Source organism: Brienomyrus brachyistius, chromosome 10 (assembly GCF_023856365.1).
Source record: "Brienomyrus brachyistius isolate T26 chromosome 10, BBRACH_0.4, whole genome shotgun sequence".
In the NCBI taxonomy this organism is placed as follows: Eukaryota; Metazoa; Chordata; class Actinopteri; order Osteoglossiformes; family Mormyridae; genus Brienomyrus; species Brienomyrus brachyistius.
The window spans coordinates 3,116,792-3,144,411 of NC_064542.1; the positions used below are offsets into that span (position 1 = coordinate 3,116,792).

General features: G+C 39.8%; 2 protein-coding genes and 4 pseudogenes across 19 annotated transcripts in view; all 6 read left to right on the forward strand.

The window, feature by feature from the left end:
- Window positions 1-27,620, forward strand: part of LOC125750548 (protocadherin gamma-C5-like) — a 221,901-nt gene that overhangs the window by 79,790 nt on the left and 114,491 nt on the right. Inside the window, exon 1 of one of the 17 annotated variants that reach the window (XM_049028532.1) lies at window positions 24,429-27,222. The exons of the other annotated variants lie outside the window; for them this stretch is intronic. Within the exon in view, the coding sequence (XP_048884489.1) occupies window positions 24,832-27,222 (2,391 nt within the window). The 5' untranslated portion in view covers window positions 24,429-24,831. Of the gene's footprint in view, window positions 1-24,428; window positions 27,223-27,620 lie in introns of those variants that run through there. 17 annotated transcript variants of the gene reach the window in all.
- The window catches only part of LOC125750553 (protocadherin gamma-A5-like), a 94,500-nt gene continuing 67,814 nt past the window's right edge, over window positions 935-27,620 (forward strand). Inside the window, exons 1-2 of one of the 2 annotated variants that reach the window (XM_049028575.1) lie at window positions 935-2,835; window positions 3,182-3,400. In XM_049028575.1, the coding sequence (XP_048884532.1) occupies window positions 1,311-2,835; window positions 3,182-3,255 (1,599 nt within the window). In that variant the 5' untranslated portion in view covers window positions 935-1,310 and the 3' untranslated portion in view covers window positions 3,256-3,400. Of the gene's footprint in view, window positions 3,759-27,620 lie in introns of those variants that run through there. The other variant, XM_049028574.1, reaches the window with a different exon arrangement.
- LOC125750560 (protocadherin gamma-A4-like) lies at window positions 5,371-8,672 on the forward strand (annotated as a pseudogene).
- Window positions 9,593-12,295, forward strand: LOC125750559 (protocadherin gamma-A11-like; annotated as a pseudogene).
- On the forward strand, window positions 14,703-22,845 carry LOC125750563 (protocadherin gamma-A11-like; annotated as a pseudogene).
- Window positions 20,095-22,879, forward strand: LOC125750564 (protocadherin gamma-A11-like; annotated as a pseudogene).

Genomic DNA, 27,620 nt, shown 5'->3' on the forward strand with positions numbered 1-27,620 from the left:
TTCCAGTATCCAATTATTTTACAGACTTTTTTTATAATTTGTGTGTTTGAGATTCATTGAGTAGGTTCACCAAACCTCTGAGGGCTACTGTGTTCTTAATCTTACATATACAATGATTTTAATAGTATATGAATAACAAGTAAATTTAATGCCGTAAGTCAAATTACATGTTTTTTTTCCCCTGGCGGGAACAAATGATCTTAGTTTATTTAAAAGAAAGTTATCTTGGAAATGTAGTAATGCAACTACATTAGCAACAGTAAAACTTTCAGTAAAATTAAATGTGCAGGATTCTTCTCAATCTTTGTGAAAATGCTTCCGGACCCATGACTCATAACTATGTCTGCTTCAACACTTTTTACTGAAAATTAATAATATTCTTAAGATGTTATTCGATTTATTTTTATTTTTGTTGGGTTTTTTGGATAGTGTCCAGATATCCTTAAAATTTATATTTTATGTTTATAATCTTGCCAGGAAAATAAATTCATTATCTGTAATTTCAACCAGAACTGTATATAAGTATGATACAAAGGTTTGAATTCATGAACAAGGTTGCATATGCTTTGTACCATTTGTGGTACCACTGTTGCCTCGCGCCTCCAGGATTGTGGATTGAAATCCCACCTCTTTCTATGTAGTGTTTGCATGTTCTCCCCTATTGCATGGGTCACTTCTGGGTGCTTCTGTTTCCTGGATGGATGGATGGATGGATGGAAATAGCCCCCTGAACTAGTCATCAGTCTCATTTTAATTACGTGAATAGGCGATACTCCTAAATTTAAAATAGTTGGACATTGACGATTCTTACTGTATGTGATTCTAATATGGTCTAACGGACAATGAGCCTATAAAATTGGTCTATTTTTATTAATTCACTTAATTCACTTGATTCAGCATGAGGACACATAGAGGTGTTTGCTGCATATATTAGGTGAGACTCATATACACACACATTTTCCGTTAACTAAATTTATGCTAAATGTACTCACAACAATATAATTAAACAGATGATGGTTTTTTGCTCCTATCTGCATTTTAGAGACGGCCCTTTTAAATATTTGAACGTCTCCAAAAAAATATATTTTTCTACCAGGTTTGGACTGTAAGGGCCGCTGTTGATCAGGGAAATACGTCCCCATACTAGAGATGTTCTGTGGTAATGCTGCACGTCTGAAGGGAGAAGCTTTCCAGAAAAGGAGGTGGTAAGGGTGGAGGCCCCCTTCTTGCGTAGGATCATAATCGCAGATGATTTAATAATTTTACTTCGTTTTTACTTCAGTTTCACATTTTGTTTGGAAAATTGCAAAATGTACGAAGAGAACGAGGGAATCGGTGCAATTAATACATACAGAAGGAGACCTTTTTTGAGACTTCACTGGCAGACACTGGTTTTTTTCATGTCTTTTTTGAGCCATTTTGCACACAGCCAAATTCGGTATTCTATACCGGAGGAAATGAAGAAAGGAACATTTATTGGGAATATCGCACAAGATCTGGGTTTAGATCTGATACGACTTAGATCTGGCAACGCTCGCGTCATTACTGGAGACCATATTCAGTATACAGACCTGGATACAGACAAAGGAGTTTTGGTCGTCAGGGAAAGAATCGACCGCGAGGAACTCTGTGGTGAGGTATCTCCATGTAGCTTTAGTTTTGATGTTATTCTTGAAAACCCAATGGAACTACATCACATAACTATAGAAATACTCGATGTTAATGACAATGCGCCGATGTTTAAGAATGATGAAATTAAATTAGAAATAAGCGAATCGGCTGCCTCAGGAGCGCGCTTTGTACTGGGGAGCGCGGATGACCCTGACGTGGGGTTTAACACGCTTCAGAATTATATTTTAACCCCCTTAGATAATTTTATACTAAACCAACACGCGAATCCAGGCGGAGGTAAATATGCCGAAATGATACTTCAGAAGCCATTAGATAGGGAGCGGCATCCACAACTTTCTTTAAGGTTGATTGCGTTAGACGGTGGCAATCCGCCGAAATCTGGAACCATGAATATCGAAGTCATTGTTCTAGATGTTAATGATAATGCACCTACATTTAACCAGTCTGTGTACAAGGCGGTTGTATTCGAAAATGCTTCGAAAGGCGCATATATCACCACTGTTAAAGCAAGTGATGCAGACAGTGGATCCAACGGGATAGTTACTTATTCATTTTCCCACCTGAAAAAAAATGTAGCCGACACATTCAGTATAGATGAAAACACCGGCAAAATATTTGTTTCAGGACAAATAGATTACGAAAAAACTACGAAATATGAGATTGGTGTTGAAGCCAAAGACAAAGGAGGCCTGGCCGATTCAGCTAAAGTCGTTGTGGAAGTAGTAGATGTCAATGACAACTCACCGGTTATAAATATCATGTCATTTTCGAGCCCAGTACCGGAAGACGCTACACCCGGAACAACAATCGCAATACTGAATGTGAAAGATATTGATTCAGGCGAAAATGGTCAGATTAGCTGTTCAACCGATTCAAATTTGGCCTTTAAGATTACGTCATCTTTAAAGAATTATTACACGTTAGTAACTAATTCCGAATTAGACCGTGAGAAAACTCAAGAGTATAACATCACTGTAGTTGCGAGTGATTCGGCTACACCACCGCTATTTACTAAAAAGGTGTTGAAGCTTAAGGTATCGGATGTGAATGACAACGCGCCAGCATTTTCCCAAGAAAGTTATATGTCTTACGTTATTGAGAATAATTCCCCGGGAGCTTCTATTTGCGTTGTTCAAGCTCAGGACGCAGACTCAGGGGCTAATGCTCGAGTCTCGTACGTTCTTGAAGAAACTCATCTGGCCGGTACTCCTATTTCGTCTTACATATCAGTTAATTCTGAAAGCGGAATAATATATGCGGTTCGTTCTTTAGATTATGAACACATTAAACAATTCAAATTAGTGATTAAAGCACAAGATGGCGGAGCTCCCCCATTAAGCAGTAATGTGACTGTTAATATTATTATCCAGGATCAGAACGACAACACACCTCAAATTCTTTACCCCGTTCACACTGGAGGTTCTCTGGTGCCCGAAATGGTTCCTCGTTCAGCAGAAGTTGGCTATCTTGTTACCAAAGTGGTTGCTATTGATGTTGACTCTGGACAGAATGCCTGGTTGTCATATACTCTGCTGAAAACTCTAGACAGACCGCTGTTTGAAGTGGGCTTACAGAATGGAGAAATCAGAACAATACGCCAGATCAGTGATAAAGATGCTGTGAAACAAAAACTTACTGTTGTAGTGGAGGACAACGGACAGCCGCCTCGGTCGGCTACAGTCAACATTAACGTGGCGGTGTCGGACAGCTTCCCTGACATGCTCTCGGAATTCAGTGACACGACTGGTAACAAAGATTACAATGAAAACTTGACTTTTTATTTAGTTTTGGCTTTGGCTGTAGTTTCCTTCCTATTCATTTTATCTTTATTAGTTATTATATCTGTGAAAATCTACAGATGGCGCAAATCTCGCCTTTATTACCAATCCAATCTCCCAGTTATCCCGTACTACCCACCGCTTTACGCAGAAGTTGGAGGTACAGGAACTTTACAGCGGGTGTATAATTACGACGTTTCCAGCACTACCGATTCGAGGAAAAGTGATTGCAGATTCGTCAGACCCCGCAGTCAAAGTGCATTATTAGCCGACAACATGTGTACAATGAAGATGCAACACGTGAATACTGAGACTAACTTACAGAAGGATCCAGATTCGCTATCTGCGGTGAGTATCTTAAATGCTTTTTTAGTTTTCATTACGGGGGCAATTCAAGAACACTAACCTTAAATTAATGGGGGAATTATTATGAGATGTCGTATATTTATTTATTTATTTTTTTATTTTTATTTTTAAAACCTATATGCTGCTTTTCAAAAGTACGTACAGATTCAAGGCAAATAGGTACAAAAATTAAAACGCATATGAAAAAAACAGTGTTAAGTTCTGTATATGAATGCATAAAAACAGAAACATAATGATTTATTTGAATTTGCTTGTAATGGAATAGGGGGCGGTATGGTGGTGCAGTGGTTAGCACTGTTTCCTCGCACCTCTGCGACCCAGGTTTTACTAAATTGCCCGTAGGTGTGCATGTGCGAGTGAATGGTGTGTGAGTGTGCCCTGCGATGGGCTGGCCCCCCATCCTGGGTTGTTCCCTGCCTTGTGCCCATTGCTTCCGGGATAGGCTCCGGACCCTCCGCGACCCAGTAGGATAAGCTGTTTGGAAAATGGATTGATGGATGTTATGGAATAGTGCTACTTTAAGTAACATCGAATCCTTTCAAAAAGCGAAATACCCAGGGTTCATTTAAATCAGAGCTACAGATAAGATTTTAACAACTCTGACCTATTAGTTAAGTTCTCCCCAAATGAGCTTGATGGGCCGAATGGCCTCCTCTCATTTGAAAAATTCTTATGTTCTTATGTTCATTAATCCACGCCGCCGTCTCCCCCCCCAAGAAAAAATAGAATATTTATCTGCTCTCACAGCTGACTATTGATTGTGTTTATTTAGAATTAGAATTTGGAATATAGGAGGTGTAAACGTAATATATTATTGTGGAAAACAATAATTGTCCTACATATTTCAAATATATTTTCCTCTCCATTCACTGGAATTGTGCAGTTTCTTGTCCTGTGATTTTCAGGACCTTGGAGAGTGCCCCTTTGAACAAAGCGGAATTTCTCACCAAATTTGTCATTTTTTCTTGTATTTTAAAGAAACGTTCGACATCATCAACATTGTATTCATTTTCAATTCCCTGGTTGTTTTTCTGCTATTTTTACTGAGTGGCTGCACTTACATGCTTCAGTCCGCATTGTACCTCGTAAAGCATGGCCCATATTACCGGACTGTGAAAAGAGCAAGCTATGTGTTTATATGTTTCTTTTTAAGCGTGTCTTGCTTACCTTATGTGTTAAAGCACGTATTTGATTCACACATAACCTATTATTTGGTCTACCACTTGGTACCAACAAACCGCTTATGCAGAGGTACAACGTGCTAGCCTAGAACAAAATGCAAGGTTGGTCATTCCGATGAATTGCAATTTGGATTCAGGTGACTGAGGGACACTGCCCACCCAAAATAAAGAATAACTCTGCCCATGGCTGTATATCAATCTTCCGTCTTGATGAATTCGGTTAAAGAGGATTTTTTATTTTTATAGTTTTGTCAGTCCTGCGAAATATCTTTCTTTACTATTTTAATGTTCATGCATCATAATAATAAACAAGTTTATATTTTTTTGTATGAAATGAAATATCTGATAATAAAACTAATATTCGGACTGAATCATTTTAATCTTTATTTCACCTTTACAATGCCACACTCTCAAAAAGAATGGTAAAAATTTGTACCTTTGCTTGTCACTGGGGCTGTAGCCTTGGATTTGTACATTTAAAAGTACAGACTTGGACTCGGAGGAACATTCCAAAGGTACAAAGAGCATTAAGGTACCATCAATGGTACAGAAATGTTCCTCAGAGTCCATTTCTGTACCTTAAAAAGTACAGTTACCTACAGCAAAGAATACAATTGGCAGACCCATGAGGGTACAGACACAGTGACAAGCAAAGGTACAAATATTTTCTGAGAGTTTGTCAGAATACAACAAATTTTCGGTTTACTTATTTGGATGTACCTGAAATACATGAAATAAGCAGGTTGGTTGATAAGACTTTTAATTGTTCATACAATTCTCTCACCAACCAAATCAACCATTTTCTTGAGTTTGAGAACAAATTGTATTGTATGCATTGAAGGTTTTGTTATATGCAGTAGGCCTATATAAGAAAAACATACTTATGCACACTGCAGTTAGAAATCAGCACCTAGTAGCGCCCTCGTTATTGCTGTACGGTTTATGGTTCTACGAGTTGAGTTCCGTTTCAGTCATTGGACGGCCTCTAATTCAAGTCCCGTGATAAGCCGAGTATTTTTATTAGCGTTTTACTTGTGCGTGTACGTAGATATTTGCAGTTCTAGCTACAGACTCATCGCGCCGCTGTTGATCGTGATATTGCTAAGATACACTGACGCATGACCTACCCCTTTAATACAAGCGAATCTGAAAGAGGTGGTCCAGTACACACCGGAGACTCCGAGAGATTCGAACGCATATATTCGCAAGATAATAATAGATTTATTATTTTTGTATTATTGTCTTAATTGCCTTAAGTGTGCTTATTTTCAGCAAGAAAGAGTGAGAAATAGCGTCGGTCGCTCAGGAATATGTCGCCTGCTTACACTGTGGTGATGGAAAATGCGACATGTAAAAAGAAATGGCGTGTGCGAAGCTTCATTGTAACACTCTGTCTCATTAAGGCTGCTTTTAGTGACGTTAGATATTCCATCCCGGAGGAGATGATAAGGGGATCTTTCGTTGGAAATATTGCTCAGGATCTCGGGATGGATATTAAAAGACTTTCCGACGGCTCTGCTCGTATCTTTGCAGGAGACAAAAGTGAGTATGTTGATCTTCTTCGTAACAAAGGGACACTTGTTATCAAAGAAATAATTGATAGGGAATTACTCTGTGGGCAAACATCCCCATGTTCCATACATTTCCAGATCGTACTTGACAATCCCATTGAATTTCATCCGGTTACTATTGAAATTTTGGATATAAACGATAACCCTCCTGCTTTTCCCAAAAATGAAATCCGTCTTGAAATTAGTGAATCTGCTCCTCCTGGATCAAAATTTGTTCTGGAGAACGCTGTAGACCCAGATGTGGGTATGAACTCGCTGCAGAGCTATTCCCTCGAGTCCACCGACCACTTTGTGCTGAAAATACACTTACAACCTGACGGAAAAAAACACGCGGAATTGGTGCTACAGACACAGCTGGATCGGGAGAAATCAGAAGACATCACCTTGTTGTTGACTGCTTTAGATGGCGGTAATCCCCAAATGTCTGGTACTACAAATATACGCATAAGAGTGTTGGACACAAACGATAACCCTCCAGTTTTCACGCAGAAGATGTACACCTCTTCCGTTTCGGAAAATGCTGGAAAGGGAACTTTAATTGCCACTGTAAGTGCCTCGGATGACGATATAGGACAAAACGCTGAAATTGTTTATTCGATTTCCAACAGCGCGGAAGGGATTGGCGAAACATTTGCCATAAATGAATTTAGTGGAGAAATAAAACTGATAGGGCGGATTGATCACGAAAAGTCTAAACAGTTTATATTGAATATTCAGGCCAGAGATGGAGGAGGCCTTACGGATAGCGCAAAACTAGTAATAGATGTTATTGATGTTAACGATAACATACCAATGATAGCCGTAATGTCCTCCTCCTCTTCTATAGCAGAGGATGCATTGCCCGGCACAGTCATTGCCGTAATTAACGTACAGGATTACGATTCGGAAGACAATGGCAGAGTCTACTGCAGCATTAACGATAACATTCCGTTTAGAATAACATCAACATCAAATAATTTCTATAGTATTCTGACTGAAACAGCATTAGACCGTGAAACAACTCCAGAATATAATATTACTATTACGGCCACTGATGACGGTATTCCTCCACTTTCAAGCAATATTACAGTATCACTACAGGTTACAGATATTAATGATAACGAGCCAGTTTTTAGCAAAACCATATACGAGGCATTAATTTCGGAAAATAACACCCCCGGACAGTCTGTATTATTGTTGAAAACTAGTGATGCTGACTGGAATCAAAATGCTCGTGTATACTATATATTGGAAGACAATGCAATTAATGGCGTGCTTGTGTCTTCATATGTTTCAGTTAATTCAGAGAGTGGAGTTGTCAGTGCTAAACGGTCGTTTGATTATGAGCAGATTAAATATTTCCAGTTTATTGTAAAAGCAAACGATGGAGGTTCACCTCCGCTGAGTAGTAATGTCACGGTTAAAATCAATATTCAAGACGAGAACGACAATGCACCTCAGATTCTTTACCCGGTACACACGGGCGGCTCAATGGTAGCTGAAATAGTGCCTCGTTCAGCAGACGTCGGCTATCTAGTCACAAAAGTCGTGGCTGTTGATGTGGACTCTGGACAGAATGCCTGGTTGTCCTATAAACTTCTGAAACCTACAGACAGGGCATTATTCGAAGTGGGATTACAAAACGGTGAAATCAGAACAATACGCCAGGTCATTGATAAAGATGCTGTCAAACAAAAGCTAACTATTATAGTAGAGGACAACGGACAGCCGCCTCGTTCAGCGACAGTCAACGTTAACGTCGCGGTGGCGGACAGCTTCCCTGAAGTGCTCTCCGAATATAATGGTGCTACGCACGAAAAGGATTACAACGACCCTCTGACTTTTTATTTAGTTTTGGCTTTGGCCGTGGTTTCCTTTCTTTTTATAGTCTCCCTTGTAACTATCTTATCAGTAAAATGTTACAGATGGAGGCGTGAGCGGATGTTTCATAAATCCAGTGGAAATCTACCAGTTATTCCATATTATCCACCATTTTACGCAGACGTTGGGGATACCGGAACTCTCCAGCATGTGTACAATTATGAAGTGTACAGGACAAATGACTCCAGGAGGAGTGATTTCAAATATGCCAGACCTTGTAGTCAAAGTGTCGTCAGTCTGGATGCCAGTGGAACGCAGACACTGACGAAAATCGGAGGAGAAAGAGATGCTCATGAAAATTCAGAAATACAGGTGAGCATCAAATTGCATGATTCACATTTGGATTTCATTAACATATACATTTCATTTCAACTTTATAGTCAATTCATATTGTCGTTTATTTTATCGCTATCGCATTTTTATTTTCTTTAATAAGAAAGTATTCATTCACGAAAGTAATTTATTGAGTAATTTTTGAGGTTGAGTGAAAATGAGAGGGATAGAGAACCAAAAGAAAGTCGGTTTGTGGTTGGCAGTAAAGGAAACAACAATGACAATGAAAAAGGTAATATGTAGTGCTAAATGGTGTAAAGTACGTAATTATACGTGATGTATAAGTTGTTAGTCCAAAAAGTCCTAAAGAAAGGTTTAAGCACTTTTACCAAACAACAAGGAATACAGTTCGCCATTGTGATCATTATTCCGAAAAAATACCGCTGACGATTCCGTGTGAAATTGTAGTGCTGTCTCTTATCTTTCATTATTCATAAACATGTTCAACGTGATCCTGCATTGGATAAGCGAAAGTAAAGATGCATGTATACATGTATGAATGATTATAAAGATATAAATACTAATATAAAGATAGAAATACTATGTATTGAGAAGCTCTTCAAATTATTGATCTGTGCTTTACTTTAGTTTACGGTAGGTTTACATTTCTTCATCTTCTTACCCTCTTAATCTGTATTTATTTTGTAATTATAAACGGGATGGATGGTATGCCTCTTCAATTTGCCAGTCTTAAATATTTTGTTTTTTGTACATGGAGGTTCGCAGAATATTGAGGTTGAATTATCGATCTATAATTCCAACTGCGGTGTTCGGATAATATAAATAGATTTACCGCATTCCGTTTTACTACAATTATTTATGAGAAAAACATGTTTTCAGTTATTTGCGTGTTTTTTTAGAACTACTTGTTTATTGTTAAGGTGATCAAATAATACCCAACTTGTATTATTTGCAGTTCAAAATTTAAACTCAAAGTGCCGCTGTTGGTCAGGATGACGTTTTTTCCCTGATCTGGTTTCGAGCAGAACCTCCCCCCATTATGATGTGAAACACAGAAAGAGGGGATAGAGAGAAAGCAACCCGTTAGAGGACAGCAAATAACAGACATTTAATGGTGGACATCTGAGATTGCGTATATATTAGGCGTGGAAAAATAATCGAATCATCCTTCTAAAATCAACTGGAATAACAACAAATTGTTATAACCAATGAATATTCATCAACGGATGGTATTGCTAAGAAGAATGTCGGATTCAATCAAATGGCAAGTAACAGCGTTTTTCTTTTTCGTATATCTGAGTTCGGCTGGTGGACAGGTTAGCTACTCTATGCCAGAGGAGATGGCGAAAGGGTCATTAGTCGGTAATTTAGTTCAGGATCTAGGTTTAGATATAAAGCGACTTAAATCGGGAAACGCCCGTATTTATTCTGGAGGCAGCACTGAATACATGGAGGTAGACAGAGAAAGAGGAGTCCTCGTTATTAAAGAAAGAATAGACCGAGAATCGCTCTGCGGCAGAACATCTCCGTGCTCGTTACATTACCAGCTCATTCTAGATAATCCGATGGAATTATACACAGTCAATATGGAAATAAGGGATATAAACGATAATGCGCCCAGTTTTAAAAAGAGTCAGTTTAGGTTTGAAATAACTGAGTCAGCATTGATTGGAGCTAAATTCGTGCTGGAAGGCGCTGTTGATCCTGATGTTGGTCTTAATGGCCTTCAAAACTATTCGCTTAAACCAACAGATAATTTTATTCTGAAGCTGCACAGTCAGATAGACGGGAGTAAAAATATAGAAATGGTTTTGCAAAAACCGCTAGACAGAGAAAAGCAAGATCAATTGACGCTGGTGTTAACCGCAATGGATGGTGGCAATCCGCCGATGTCCGGGACTGCAGAGATACATGTGATTGTGGTTGATGCAAATGACAACGCTCCTGTTTTTACACAGGCTATTTACAAGGCAACTATTACAGAGAATGCAGCTAAAGGTACTATTTTAACAACAGTGAGCGCGTCAGATTTAGATGAAGGTTCTAATGGTAAAGTGACATATTCTATTTCAAATAGTATGGATGATGCGACTGATTTATTTGAGATCGACAACAACAATGGAGAAGTGAGATTATCTGGTGAAGTCGATTATGAAAAGGCCAGACACTATCAGATTAATATAGAAGCAAAAGATTACGGTGGACACTCGGATTCTAGTAAAATAATTATCGACGTCGTCGATGTTAATGATAATACACCGTTAATTGACTTCATATCAACATCTAAATCAATATCAGAGGACTCTGCGCAAGATACTGTGATAGCCATGCTGAAAGTACAGGACACCGACTCCGGAAAAAACGGCGAAGTTCATTGTCTTATAGAAGGAATGATGCCATTTAGTATCAGGTCAACATTAAATGGCTTCTACAGTCTTGTTACTGCAATGTCTTTGGATCGCGAAACACAGTCTGAATATAACATTACCGTGATCTGCACTGATGAGGGAATCCCGTCACTTTCTAGCAGCGTCACTTTAAGCTTAAAGATATCAGATGTAAATGATAATGCGCCAGTCTTTGACAAAAGTTTATATTACGCATATATATCTGAGAATAACGCCATTGGATTCTCCATATTGTCAGTCGCAGCAGCTGATCCTGACTGGAATCAAAACGCTCGTGTTTCCTATTTATTGCAAGATACTTCAGTAAATGGATTATCTGTCTCCTCCTTTGTGTCCGTTAATTCAGAGACCGGAGTTGTCCATGCAGTGCGATCTTTTGATTATGAGCAACTGAAAGAATTTCATTTCAAAATAAAAGCACAAGACGGAGGGTCACCTCCACTGAGTAGCAACGTGATTGTAAAATTATTTATCTTGGACCAGAACGACAATGCACCTCAGATTCTCTATCCAGTACAACCTGCTGCATCTCTGGTGGCTGAAATGGTGCCTCGTTCAGCAGACGTCGGCTATCTTGTCACTAAAGTCGTGGCTGTTGATGTGGACTCTGGACAGAATGCCTGGCTGTCGTATAAACTGGTGAAATCTACAGAAAGAGCATTATTTGAAGTGGGCTTGCAGAATGGAGAAATAAGAACAATAAGACAGGTTAGTGATAAAGATTCTGTCAAACAAAAATTAACAGTTATAGTGGAAGACAACGGACAGCCGCCTCGGTCAGCTGCAGTCAGTGTTAACGTGGCGGTGGCGGACAGCTTCCCTGAAGTGCTCTCGGAATTCACTGACGGGACAAACGATAAGGATTACAATGACAACCTGACTTTTTATTTAATTTTGGCTTTAGCTGTAGTTTCCTTCCTATTTATCGTGTCAATTACAACCATTTTATCAGTAAAGTGCTACAGATGGAGGCAGGAGCGGATGTTTAATAAGTCCAGTGGAAATCTACCAGTTATTCCATATTATCCACCATTTTACTCAGACGTTGGGGATACTGGAACTCTCCAGCATGTGTACAATTATGAAGTTTATAGGACCAATGACTCCCGGAGGAGTGATTTCAAGTATGGCAGACCTGTTAGTCAAAGTACCGTCAGTTTGGACCCCAGGGGAACACAGACACTGACGAAGATCAGAGGAGAAAGAGAAAGTCCTGAAAATTCAGAAAACGAGGTGAGCTCCGAAATTTTACAGTTTATTTTGAATATATTCCCTTTCTATTGAGCCTCGTCATGTGCAGTGTAAATAATTATTAATCTCACCAAATGATTTTTGTAAATGTGGTGCATTAATTTTTTGAGTTGCATAAGTATCTTCGCTTTAGTCAAATTAATAATGATTCATTTTATGTGAACAAATTCATGGCGTATTTACTTGTCTCCTTTTCATTTAAACTTAGTATCTCATTCTCGTCAACCTGTGTTAAAAGTTAAAAGAAAATTTCATTCTTTTAGTAGCATCACAATTTACATTCATTCAAACTAAAATTATTTGAGTCGTGTGAAAATAGTTACACTATTATAAACAATTTATTTTCTGATAGTAATTGTATGGATGATTTTTCTCATATTTTGTTCTGCCTCGGAGGGGTGGGTTTAGACAGTGTCTGTGATCGGAAGGTTGCTGGCTCATATCCCATGGTCAGCAGAGTGGCTTCATCATTTGACCCTGATCAAGGCCCTTAACCCTCAATAACTCCATGTATTGGCTGACTTTGTTTTCCCAATTAAATGTCACTTTTGGTTAAAGCATCTGCTAAATAAGTAAATGCATTTTATTACTCTTTAGAAACGTAGCAACCTGCAACTACAAATGTTTAATGTAACTCAACTGGGCATGTTTAGTGTCTTGAAAACAAATATCTGAATTAGAACATTTAGTTATTCAATTACATGAAACAAACAGTGATCTAAGGAGTAATAGGGACTTTTAGTATAGAAGAGAAGAGGAAGCGGTATGAAGCCACAGCAACCAAAATATAGCTGATTTTGTGAAGCACCAAGGTAAATATGAGGAGAAGCAGACATTATATGATGGGAAAGACACCCATGGGGTGCCATTGTGGACACGGGTGTGAGGGTTTGGTCACATGTTCTGGGTGCAAGACATAGACAGAGACCAGTTTTATAATCCTGGTTGAAGTGAATGAGTGTGTGTCACCTGAATTTTCCCCACGCTGAGAGAGCGGCGCCTACCCCACGTCGTCATATACTCAGTTTTCACTGTCATAGATACCCAGCTTGAACTGAGTAGGACCCAGTTTTTCCTCCAGAACCACCTCAATGATAGATGCATTGTGCTTTCAGAAAAGTGTCTTGTTCGGCAGTTTTGTATGCAGCTGATATGTTTGGCACTTGTGGCCATTGATTTAGCTTTAGTGAGTCTGGTCATTCAGCTCCGACCTTATTCATTAGCACATTCGTTTTCACATGTAGAAATGCTGCTGGCTGGATGCTTTCTGTTCATTGCACATTTCTCTGTAACATCCAAACCCTGTACTTTTTAAAAATGTCTGTTTTTTAAGATGCTGGAACCACCACATCTGGCCTCAACAATGATACCACCAACCACTGTCTTAGCCATTTGAATCATTAGCCAGACTGTAACTGAATCCCTTGCCCTCTGTTTAGTCTCAGTCATATGATATGCTGCTGGGAGGATTGGACTGTTTGCATTAGCAAGTGAGTGTAACTAATATCCTGGCCAATGAGTGCATGTTGCTTATTTTAATTAACTGTTGTCAGAGGCAAATGGTTAAGAATGCATTTTAAGGAGCATCTACAAAGCAGCCACAATTTACAGAGGTAAACAAAATGCAACATAAAATCTAATGTTCTCAGTTATGTTCAAAAAGCATCTTATAAACAGACTTTTTAAAACAGGTGCTTTTGTAATTTTAAGTTATGTTTTGTATTAGTTCTTCTTTGATGTATTTGAATTGAGCTTATGCATTCATTCTGTGTGCATGTCTAAATATTATATACATACACACATTTACATATATACATTATATATGTATAACATATTGTGGCACACAGGCACCACAGATAGGCCTCAGTGACCTTAAGTACAATCTGCTAGCTGTGCTGCATGACTTCATGTGTGAGCAGGCTGAGGCCCAATGAACCAGGTCTGAAGGGGCAGGTCTGGGTTACTAAGGCAACATGGGCAAAGGAAATTTTTTTCTGTGTTCCATGAGTCAAATTATCAATATGACTCTGTTGCCTGAGTCTCCCCTTATCCCAAGGACACCCTACGACTGCTTTGGAAAGATAGAAAAGCTTCACTAAGCTCACTGTCTGAGTGGAAGTGGTTGCTGTCCAGCGACGTGGTGCTGAATTTTGTTCCGGATTTTCGGATCCCCGCAAAATGACTGGGGTCGGTTTATTTAAGTGGTGCAGGGAAACAGCATATTTTATATTATACATTATTTATCTAATTTATTCAAATAAATGTAATAAAATTTTATATGTGGTGGGAAAATATAGCTATAATAATATATGACATCCAATTTTGTTTGTCCTAGACTTTTATTATTACGGGTTTACCGTTGACGTGTAGCATTGAGTCTGACACTTTTGCAATTCAAAAACTGAACTCATAGTGCCGCTGTTGGTCAGTATGTTGACGGGTCTGTGACGGGATTCTTAGCAGGACCTCCCATATTATTATGTGGAAGGGTGCAGAGAAAGGGAGCCTCAGTAGTACAGTGAATAACACACGACAAGAATCAGTGAACAACTAAAACTGCGTTTTTTACTTCATACAGAAAAATATATTATCGTCTTTTTAACATCAGGAAGTACATCAAATTGCCATAAGAAGTGTCTATTCATCTGTGAAACGTTTTATATCGCTCAGATCGCTTTGTTGGAGGAATGACGGACAATACAATAACATGGCAAGTACAAATGTTTATTTTTTTCATGTATCTGAGTTCGGTGGATGGACAAGTTAGCTACTCTATGCCAGAGGAGATGGAGAAAGGATCTTTCGTGGGTGATTTAGTGCAAGGTCTCGGTTTAGATATAAAACGCCTTAAATCGGGAAACGCCCGTTTATATACTGGAGGCAGCACTGAATACATGGAGGTAGATAGAGAAAGAGGAGTCCTCGTTATTAAAGAAAGAATAGACCGAGAGTCGCTCTGCGGGAGAACATCTCCGTGCTCGTTACATTACCAGCTTATTCTAGAAAATCCGATGGAATTCTACACAATCAATGTAGAAATTACAGATATAAACGATAATTCGCCCAGTTTTAAAAAGAATCAGTTTAAGTTTGAAATTAGCGAGTCATCTCTTACAGGAGCTAAATTCGTGCTGGAAAGCGCCATTGACCCTGATGTTGGCATTAATAGCCTCCAAAGCTACTTGCTAAAACCAACAGATAATTTTATCCTGACGCAGCACAGTCAGACAGATGGGAGCAAAAACGTAGAAATGCTTTTGCAGAAACCGCTAGACAGAGAAAAGCAAAATCAACTGACGCTGGTGTTATCCGCAATGGATGGTGGCAATCCGCCGATGTCTGGGACTGCGGAGATACACATTATTGTACTTGATGCAAATGACAACGCTCCTGTTTTTACACAGGCTATTTACAAGGCAACTATTACAGAGAATGCAGCTAAGGGTACTCTTTTAACGACAGTGAGTGCCTCAGATTTAGATGATGGTTTATATGGTAAAGTCACATATTCTCTTTCAAGCAGCATGGATGTTTTTTCAGATGTATTTGAAATCGACGAAAACAACGGAGAAGTCCGACTGTTTGGTGAAATCGATTATGAAAAGGCCAAACACTATCAGATCAATGCAGAAGCAAAAGATTGCTGCGGTCTCTCTCATTCTACTAAAATAATAATCGACGTTATAGATGTAAACGATAACAGCCCGTTAATTGACTTCATGTCCTCGTCTAAATCCATCCCAGAGGACTCGCCTCAAGACACCGTGGTAGCTATACTGAAAGTGCAGGACCAAGACTTTGATAATAATGGGAAAGTTCACTGTGTTATCGAAGGAACAATGCCATTTACTATCAGGTCGACGTTAAATGGTTTCTATAGCATTATCACTGCTCTTCCTTTGGATCGAGAAACACAGTCTGAATATAATATTATTGTGATTTGCTCTGATGAGGGAATCCCGTCGCTTTCCAGTAGCGTCGCTTTAGGCTTAAAGATATCAGATGTGAACGATAATGCGCCTGTTTTTGACAAGAGTTTATATGAAGCCAATATAATTGAAAACAACGCACCGGGGCTCTCCATACTATCAGTCGCAGCGGCTGATCCTGACTGGAATCAAAACGCTCGTGTTTCCTATTTATTGCAAGATACTTCGGTAAATGGATTATCTGTCTCCTCCTTTGTGTCCGTTAATTCAGAGACCGGAGTTGTCCATGCAGTGCGATCTTTTGATTATGAGCAACTGAAAGAATTTCATTTCAAAATAAAAGCACAAGACGGAGGGTCACCTCCACTGAGTAGCAACGTGATTGTAAAATTATTTATCTTGGACCAGAACGACAATGCACCTCAGATTCTCTATCCAGTACAACCTGCTGCATCTCTGGTGGCTGAAATGGTGCCTCGTTCAGCAGACGTCGGCTATCTTGTCACTAAAGTCGTGGCTGTTGATGTGGACTCTGGACAGAATGCCTGGCTGTCGTATAAACTGGTGAAATCTACAGAAAGAGCATTATTTGAAGTGGGCTTGCAGAATGGAGAAATAAGAACAATAAGACAGGTTAGTGATAAAGATTCTGTCAAACAAAAACTAACAGTTATAGTGGAGGACAACGGACAGCCGCCTCGGTCAGCTGCAGTCAGTGTTAACGTGGCGGTGGCGGACAGCTTCCCTGAAGTGCTCTCGGAATTCACTGACGGGACAAACGATAAGGATTACAATGACAACCTGACTTTTTATTTAATTTTGGCTTTAGCTGTAGTTTCCTTCCTATTTATCGTGTCAATTACAACCATTTTATCAGTAAAGTGCTACAGATGGAGGCAGGAGCGGATGTTTAATAAGTCCAGTGGAAATCTACCAGTTATTCCATATTATCCACCATTTTACTCAGACGTTGGGGATACTGGAACTCTCCAGCATGTGTACAATTATGAAGTTTATAGGACCAATGACTCCCGGAGGAGTGATTTCAAGTATGGCAGACCTGTTAGTCAAAGTACCGTCAGTTTGGACCCCAGTGGAACACAGACACTGACGAAGATCAGAGGAGAAAGAGAAAGTCCTGAAAATTCAGAAAACGAGGTGAGCTCCGAAATTTTACAGTTTATTTTGAATATATTCCCTTTCTATTGTGCCTCGTCATGTGCAGTGTAAATAATTATTAATCTCACCAAATGATTTTTGTAAATGTGGTGCATTAATTTTTTGAGTTGCATAAGTATCTTCGCTTTAGTCAAATTAATAATGATTCATTTTATGTGAATAAATTCATGGCGTATTTACTTGTCTCCTTTTCGTTTAAACTTAGTATCTCATTCTTGTCAACCTGTGTTAAAAGTTAAAAGAAAATTTCATTCTTTTAGTAGCATCACCACTTACATTCATCCATCCATCCATCCATTTTCCAAACCGCTTATCGTATTGGGTCGCGGGGGGTCCGGAGCCTATCCCGGAAGCAATGGGCACGAGGCTGGGAACAACCCAGGATGGGGGGCCAGCCCATCACAGGGCACACTCACACACCATTCACTCTTACATGTATTCCTACGGGCAATTTAGCAACTCCAATTAGCCTCAGCATGTTTTTGGACTGTGGGGGGAAACCGGAGTACCCGGAGGAAACCCCACGATGACATGGGGAGAACATGCAAACTCCACACACATGTGACCCAGGCGTAGATTTGAACCCGGGTCCCAGAGGTGTGAGGCAACAATGCTAACCACTGCACACTTACATTCATTCAAACTGAAATTATTTGTGGTGTTAAAATAGTTACACTATTATAAACAATTTATTTTCTGCTTGAAATTGTATGCATGATTTTTTTCATATTTTGTTCTGCCTCGGAGGGGTGGGTTTAGAAAGTGTCTGTGATCGGAAGGTTGCTGGTTCATATCCCATGGTCAGCAGAGTGGCTTCATCATTTGACCCTGATCAAGGCCCTTAACCCTCAATAACTCCATGTATTGGCTGACTTTGTTTTCCCAATTAAATGTCACTTTTGGTTAAAGCATCTGCTAAATAAGTAAATGCATTTTATTACTCTTTAGAAACGTAGCAACCTGCAACTACAAATGTTTAATGTAACTCAACTGGGCATGTTTAGTGTCTTGAAAACAAATATCTGAATTAGAACATTTAGTTATTCAATTACATGAAACAAACAGTGATCTAAGGAGTAATAGGGACTTTTAGTATAGAAGAGAAGAGGAAGCGGTATGAAGCCACAGCAACCAAAATATAGCTGATTTTGTGAAGCACCAAGGTAAATATGAGGAGAAGCAGACATTATATGATGGGAAAGATACCCATGGGGTGCCATTGTGGACACGGGTGTGAGGGTTTGGTCACATGTTCTGGGTGCAAGACATAGACAGAGACCAGTTTTATAATCCTGGTTGAAGTGAATGAGTGTGTGTCACCTGAATTTTCCCCACGCTGAGAGAGCGGCACCTACCCCACGTCGTCATATACTCAGTTTTCACTGTCATAGATACCCAGCTTGAACTGAGTAGGACCCAGTTTTTCCTCCAGAACCACCTCAATGATAGATGCATTGTGCTTTCAGAAAAGCGTCTTGTGCGGCAGTTTTGTATGCAGCTGATATTTTTGGCACTTGTGGCCATTGATTTAGCTTTAGTGAGTCTGGTCATTCAGTTCCGACGTTATTCATTAGCACATTCGTTTTCACATGCAGAAATGCTGCTGGCTGGATGCTTTCTGTTCATTGCACATTTCTCTGTAACATCCAAACCCTGTACCTTTTAAAAATGACTGTTTATAAGATGCTGGAACCACCACATCTGGCCTCAACAATGATACCACCAACCACTGTCTTAGCCATTTGAATCATTAGCCAGACTGTAACTGAATCCCTTCCCCTCTGTTTAGTCTCAGTCATATGATATGCTGCTGGGAGGATTGGACTGTTTGCATTAGCAAGTGAGTGTAACTAATAACTTGGCCAATGAGTGCATGTTGCTTATTTTAATTACATGTAGTCAGAGGCAAATGGTTAAGAATGCATTTTAAGGAGCAACTACAAAGCAGCCACAATTTACGGAGGTAAACAAAATGCAACATAAAATCTAATGTTCTCAGTTATGTTCAAAAAGCATCTTATAAACAGACTTTTTAAAACAGGTGCTTTTGTAATTTTAAGTTATGCTTTGTATTAGTTCTTCTTTGATGTATTTGAATTGAGCTTATGCATTCAGTCTGTGTGCATGTCTAAATATTATATACATACACACATTTACATATATACATTATATATGTATAACATATTGTGGCACACAGGCACCACAGATAGGCCTCAGTGACCTTAAGTACAATCTGCTAGCTGTGCTGCATGACTTCATGTGTGAGCAGGCTGAGGCCCAATGAACCAGGTCTGAAGGGGCAGGTCTGGGTTACTAAGGCAACATGGGCAAAGGAAATTTTTTTCTGTCTTCCATGAGTCAAATTATCAATATGACTCTGTTGCCTGAGTCTCCCCTTATCCCAAGGACACCCTACGACTGGTTTGGAAAGATAGAAAAGCTTCACTAAGCTCACTGTCTGAGTGGAAGTGGTTGCTGTCCAGCGACGTGGTGCTGATTTTTTTCCGGATTTTCGGATCCCCACAAAATGACTGGGGTCGGTTTATTTAAGTGGTGCAGGGAAACAGAATCTTTTATATTATACATTATTTATCTAATTTATTCAAATAAATTAAATGAAATTTTATATGTGGTGGGAAAATATAGCTATAATAATATATGACATCCAATTTTGTTTGTCCTAGACTTTTATTATCACGGGTTTACCGTTGACGTGTAGCACTGAGTCTGACACTTTTGCAATTCAAAAACTGAACTCAAAGTGCCGCTGTTGGTCAGTATGTTGACGGGTCTGTGACGGGATTCTTAGCAGGACCTCCCATATTATTATGTGGAAGGGTGCAGAGAAAGGGAGCCTCAGTAGCACAGTGAATAACACAGGACAAGGATCAGTGAACAACTAAAACTGCGTTTTTTACTTCATGCAGAAAAATCTATTATCATCCTTCTAAAATCAGGAAGTACATCAAATTGCCATAAGAAGTGTCTATTCATCAGTGAAACGTTTTATATCGCTCAGATCGCTTTGTTGGAGCAATGACGGACAATACAATAACATGGCAAGTACAAATGTTTATTTTTTTCACGTATCTGAGTTCGGTGGATGGACAAGTTAGCTACTATATGCCAGAGGAGATGGAGAAAGGGTCATTCGTGGGTGATTTAGTGCAAGGTCTCGGTTTAGATATAAAACGCCTTAAATCGGGAAACGCCCGTATTTATTCTGGTGGCAGCACTGAATACATGGACTTAGACAGAGAAAGAGGAGTCCTCGTTATTAAAGAAAGAATAGACCGAGAATCGCTCTGCGGGAGAACGTCTCCGTGCTTGTTACATTACCAGCTTATTCTAGAAAATCCGATGGAATTCTATACAATCAATATAGAAATTACAGATATAAACGATAATGCGCCCGGTTTTAAAAAGAGTCCGTTTAGTTTTGAAATAATCGAGTCATCTCTTACAGGAGCTAAATTCGTGCTAGAAAGCGCAGCTGACCCTGATGTTGGTATTAATGGCCTGCAAAGCTACTCGCTAAAACCAACAGATAATTTTATTTTGAAACTGCACAGTCAGACAGACGGAAGTAAAAATGTAGAAATGGTTTTGCAAAAACCGCTAGACAGAGAAAAGCAAGATCACTTGACGCTGGTGTTAACCGCAATGGATGGTGGCAATCCGCCGATGTCCGGGACTGCGGAGATACACATTATCGTACTTGATGCAAATGACAACGCTCCTGTTTTTACACAGGCTATTTACAAGGCAACCGTAACAGAGAATGCACCTAAGGGTACTCTTTTAACGATAGTTAGCGCCTCCGATTTAGACGACGCTTCTAATGGTAAAGTGACATATTCCATTTCAAAGAGCATGGATGCTTTTTCTGATCTATTTGAAATCAATGAAAACAACGGAGACGTGCGATTGTTTGGTGAACTCGATTATGAAAAAGCCAGACATTATCAGATTAATATAGAAGCAAAGGATTGTTGCGGACTCTCGGATTCTAGTAAAATAATAGTCAATGTTATTGATATTAACGATAATAACCCGTTAATTGACTTGATGTCAACATCTAAATCAATAGCAGAGGACTCGCCCCAAGACACGGTTGTAGCTATACTAAAAGTTCTTGACCCTGACTCTGAGAATAACGGAAAAGTTCACTGTTTTATCCAAGAAACCATTCCATTTACAATCAGGTCAACGCTAAATGGTTTCTACAGTCTGATTACGGTATTGCCTTTGGATCGAGAAACACAATCTGAATATAACATTAGCGTGATCTGCAGCGATGAGGGAATTCCTTCACTTTCTAGTAGCGTCACTTTAACATTAAAGATATCAGACGTGAACGACAATGACCCGGTCTTTGACAAAAGTTTGTATGATGCGTATATAATAGAAAACAATGCACCGGGATTCTCTATACTGTCAGTCGCAGCGGCTGATCCTGACTCGAATCAAAACGCTCGTGTTTCCTATTTATTGCAAGATACTTCAGTAAATGGATTATCTGTCTCTTCCTTTGTGTCCGTTAATTCAGAGACCGGAGTTGTCCATGCAGTGCGATCTTTTGATTATGAGCAACTGAAAGAATTTCATTTCAAAATAAAAGCACAAGACGGAGGGTCACCTCCACTGAGTAGCAACGTGATTGTAAAAATTTTTATCTTGGACCAAAATGACAATGCACCTCAGATTCTCTATCCAGTACAACCTGCTGCATCTCTGGTGGCTGAAATGGTGCCTCGTTCAGCAGACGTCGGCTATCTTGTCACAAAAGTCGTGGCTGTTGATGTAGACTCTGGACAGAATGCCTGGCTGTCGTATAAACTGGTGAAATCTACAGAAAGAGCATTATTTGAAGTGGGCTTGCAGAATGGAGAAATAAGAACAATAAGACAGGTTAGTGATAAAGATTCTGTCAAACAAAAACTAACAGTTATAGTGGAAGACAACGGACAGCCGCCTCGGTCAGCTACAGTCAGTGTTAACGTGGCGGTGGCGGACAGCTTCCCTGAATTGCTCTCGGAATTCACTGACGGGACAAACGACAAGGATTACAATGACAACCTGACTTTTTATTTAATTTTGGCTTTAGCTGTAGTTTCCTTCCTATTTATCGTGTCAATTACAACCATTTTATCAGTAAAGTGCTACAGATGGAGGCAGGAGCGGATGTTTCATAAGTCCAGTGGAAATCTACCAGTTATTCCATATTATCCACCATTTTACTCAGACGTTGGGGATACTGGAACTCTCCAGCATGTGTACAATTATGAAGTTTATAGGACCAATGACTCCCGGAGGAGTGATTACAAGTATGGCAGACCTGTTAGTCAAAGTACCGTCAGTCTGGACCCCAGTGGAACACAGACACTGACGAAGATCAGAGGAGAAAGAGAAAGTCCTGAAAATTCAGAAAACGAGGTGAGCTTTATCTGTCATTTCACAATTTGCTTTCTTTATATTCATTTTTTGTATTGATCCTCTGCATGTCTAATATATATATTATTCGCACTTTCCACACAAGTCATTGTATCTGCGCTGCAATGAGTTCTTTGAGTTTTTCTCCAAGTGCTTCCTCAAGTGTTTCTCCAACTCAGAAACATTTTCTCAAGTACCAATCAGATTTGGATGTTACAATCTATATGGCTTATCAATAGGCTAATCCTTACTACCTGCACAGGGTCTAAACTAATGATTCCTGCAGATTTGTTTTAATTACCTCATATACTCCTCATAAGAATCTTTTTTCCATATATATTTGTTAATTCTTGCTGTTATTTTGAAAATGTACCTCAATGTTTTTGAATAGTCAAGGAATAAAAATGTACAGCAAAGCTGGCCAAAGAACTTTGTGCATAACCAGTGTATGTGACATTTATGGCTGGAGATTTCAGTGGTAATGTCCTGAGTGACACCCTCAGGGTGAATGAGGAAATCTTTTAAAAGGGAGGCAGATTCCAGGCAGGCAGCAGCAGACGGTGTGATTATTTGTCTCCAGTGCCATGTAGCTGGGGTGTGGCCACATGCTTTCCAGGTGTCCAAAACACTGACTGTGAGAATCTGATAGGTGGCCACCATGAAGGGTTCTGTGATGAGCGCATTGGTCAGTGTGGTTAGTGCTGTGTGGCGACGTAAGAGAATAGGCCGAGGTCTGGTCCAATCACTGGCAGGTTTGGGGTCGGCAGGGCAACCTGGACCAGGGACAAGCCTTTTTATTCTTCCCTTAGTGAGCTTTGCCAGAACCTGAGAAACAGGCTTATCAGCTTGAGTCTGTCTCCCATGGCTTCCCTTACCCAGAGTGAGGCTTACATGTACAGTAAATGCGGCAAGAGAGGCTGGGAGAGAAGGGATAAGCATCCACACTGCATCTCTGCTGGTTCTCACGTGTTTCATTGCTCTCCTTGACTGAGTGGATACGACTGCTGTCCAGTGACATGGGTCTGAATTTGCCCAGGATTCTCAGATCCCCGTGAAAATATTAGTGTTCCGTTAATACCTGTAAGTGCAGAAGGAAAGCAGCAAGGTTTTGTATTTTAAATTTATAAATGTTGGTAGAATTTTAATTAAATTTAATAGGCAGTGAAAACTTCACTATACTTACATATATAACACTGTTTTCACATTTATTATAGGGGTGGCATGGTGGTGCAGTGGTTAGTACTGTTGCCTCACATCTCTGGGACCCGGGTTCGAGTCTCCGCCTGGGTCACATGTGTGTGGAGTTTGCATGTTCTCTCCATGTCGTCGTGGGGTTTCCTCCACGTCCACCGGTTTCCCCGCACAGCCCAAAAACATGCTGAGGCTAATTCGGAGTTGCTAAACTGTCCGTAGGTGTGCATGTGTGAGTGAATCGTGTGTTAATGTGCCCTGCAATGGGCTGCCCCCCCCATCCTGGGTTAATTGTTTTCTGCCTCGTGCCCATTGCTTCCGGGATAGGCTCCGGATCACCCCAGACCCAGTAGGATAAGCAGTTTGGAAAATGGATGGATGGATGGACATTTATTATAACATTATTGTATTGTACTTACTGACAACGCATAGGATGTAAATATTATAATTTTGCAGTTCAAAATGTGAACTCAAAGTGCCGCTGTTGGTCAGGATGCTGACTGTGCTGTGACGAGATTTCCAGCAGGACCTCCCCTATTATTATGATGTGAAAGGCGCTATGGAGAGAAAGGAGTCGTCAGAAGCACTATGAATAATAGACAACGATCGGTGGATAACTAGAACTGCGTTTTTATCTCTTATAGAAAAATCTATTCCCATCGTTCTGCTAAAAGCTAGAATTACAACAAATTCCATAATAAGACTGTGAGCGATCATCTGGGAAACGTGGCATATTATCGTATCGCTTTGCAGGAGCAATGACGGACAATACAATAACATGGCAAGTAAAAATGTTTATTTTTTTCATGTATCTGAGTTCGGTGGATGGACAAGTTAGCTACTCTATACCAGAGGAGATGGAGAAAGGATTTTTCGTGGGTGATTTAGCGCAAGGTCTCGGTTTAGATATAAAACGACTTAAATCGGGAAACGCACGTATTTATTCTGGAGGCAGCACTGAATACATGGAGGTAGACAGAGAAAGAGGAGTCCTCGTTATTAAAGAAAGAATAGACCGAGAATCGCTCTGCGGCGGAACATCTCCGTGCTCGTTACATTATCAGCTTATTCTCGAAAATCCGATGGAATTCTATACAATTAATGTAGAAATTACAGATATAAACGATAATTCTCCCAGTTTTATAAGAAACCAGTTTAGGTTTGCAATCAGCGAGTCATCTCTTACAGGAGCTAAATTCGTGTTGGAAAGCGCAGCTGACCCTGATGTTGGTATTAATAGCCTCCAAAGCTATTCGCTAAAACCAGCAGATAATTTTATTCTGAAGCAGCACAGTCAGACAGACGGCAGTAAAAACGTAGAAATGGTTTTGCAGAAACCGCTAGACCGAGAAAAGCAAGATCAATTGACGCTTGTGTTAACCGCAATGGATGGTGGCAATCCGCCGATGTCTGGGACTGCAGAGATACACATTACTGTACTCGATATAAATGACAATGCACCTGCTTTTTCACAGGCTATTTACAAGGCAACTATTACAGAGAATGCAGCTAAGGGTACTCTTTTAACGACAGTCAGTGCCTCGGATTTAGATGAAGGTTTATATGGTAAAGTCACATACTCTCTTTCAAGCAGCATGGACAGAATGTCTGATTTATTTCAGATCGACGAAAATAACGGAGAAGTTCGACTGTTTGGTGAAATGGATTATGAAACAGCCAAACATTATCAGATTAATATAGAAGCGAAAGATTGTTGCGGACTCTCTGATTCTATTAAAATAATAATCGGTGTTATTGATATTAACGATAATAGCCCGTTGATTGACTTGATGTCAATATCTAAATCAATAGCAGAGGACTCGCCCCAAGACACGGTTGTAGCTATACTAAAAGTTCTTGACCCTGACTCTGAGAATAACGGAAAAGTTCACTGTCTTATCCAAGAAACCATGCCATTTACAATCAGGTCAACGCTAAATGGTTTCTACAGTCTGGTTACGGCACTGCCTTTGGATCGAGAAACACAATCTGAATATAACATTAGCGTGATCTGCACCGATGAGGGAATTCCTTCACTTTCTAGTAGCGTCACTTTAACGTTAAAGATAACAGACGTGAACGACAATGATCCGGTCTTTGACAAAAGTTTGTATGATGCCTATATAACTGAAAACAACGCACCAGGATTCTCCATACTGTCAGTCGCAGCGGCTGATCCTGACTCGAATCAAAACGCTCGTGTTTCCTATTTATTGCAAGATACTTCGGTAAATGGATTATCTGTCTCCTCCTTTGTGTCCGTTAATTCAGAGACCGGAGTTGTCCATGCAGTGCGATCTTTTGATTATGAGCAACTGAAAGAATTTCATTTCAAAATAAAAGCACAAGACGGAGGGTCACCTCCACTGAGTAGCAACGTGATTGTAAAAATTTTTATCTTGGACCAAAATGACAATGCACCTCAGATTCTCTACCCAGTACAACCTGCTGCATCTCTGGTGGCTGAAATGGTGCCTCGTTCAGCAGACGTCGGCTATCTTGTCACAAAAGTCGTGGCTGTTGATGTGGACTCTGGGCAGAATGCCTGGCTGTCATATAAACTGGTGAAATCTACAGAAAGAGCATTATTTGAAGTGGGCTTGCAGAATGGAGAAATAAGAACAATAAGACAGATCAGTGATAAAGATGCTACCAAACAAAAAGTTACTGTTGTTGTAGAAGACAACGGACAGCCGCCTCGGTCAGCTACAGTCAACGTTAACGTGGCCTTAGCGGACAGCTTCCCTGAAGTGCTCTCGGAATTCAGTGACATTGCGCAGGAGAAGGAATACAATGAAAATCTGACTTTTTATTTAATTTTAGCTTTAGCTGTAGTTTCATTTCTTTTCATCATCTCGATTACAACTATTTTCTCAGTGAAATGTTACAGATGGAGGCGCGAGCGATTGCTTTATAAATCCAATGGACATTTGCCTGTTATTCCGTATTATCCAACCCTTTATTCGGATATAGGAAGTACAGGGACTTTACCACATGTGTACAATTACGACATCTGCAGGACAACGGACTCTAAACGGAGTGACTTAGATTATGTCAGGCATTGTATTCAAGGTGATTTCAATGAGAACTCCAGCGAAGCTCAGACACTTCCACATATGGCGAGAGAAACGGGGATTTCCGAAAACCAGGTGAGTCTTTTGAAGCAATTAACTTCTAAAGTTTTAATCAGCCTCTGGTTTTATTTAGGATAATTTGTATTTTGCTGTTCTATGTTTTTGTGGTCTTGTTTCTGTTTCTATGCAGTACAATATTTACTCATTAATTTACCAACCCATAATCATGACAAAGGCAACCAGAGCATGGATGGATGGATGGAAGGATGGATGGATTTTCTTAGTTAACGAAATTTGTTAACTTCTAGAAATTTATCCTGCTCCTGATTGTAATTTACCAATACCGATTTCTTCAAAACCTTGTGTGCAATGAAAAAAATAATACATATTCAAACAGATGTGAGCTGCGGCTCTCGCTACTGAAGGAAACCACATTTAATTATGACAGTTCAGTTTCTTTGTATGCAGAAGAA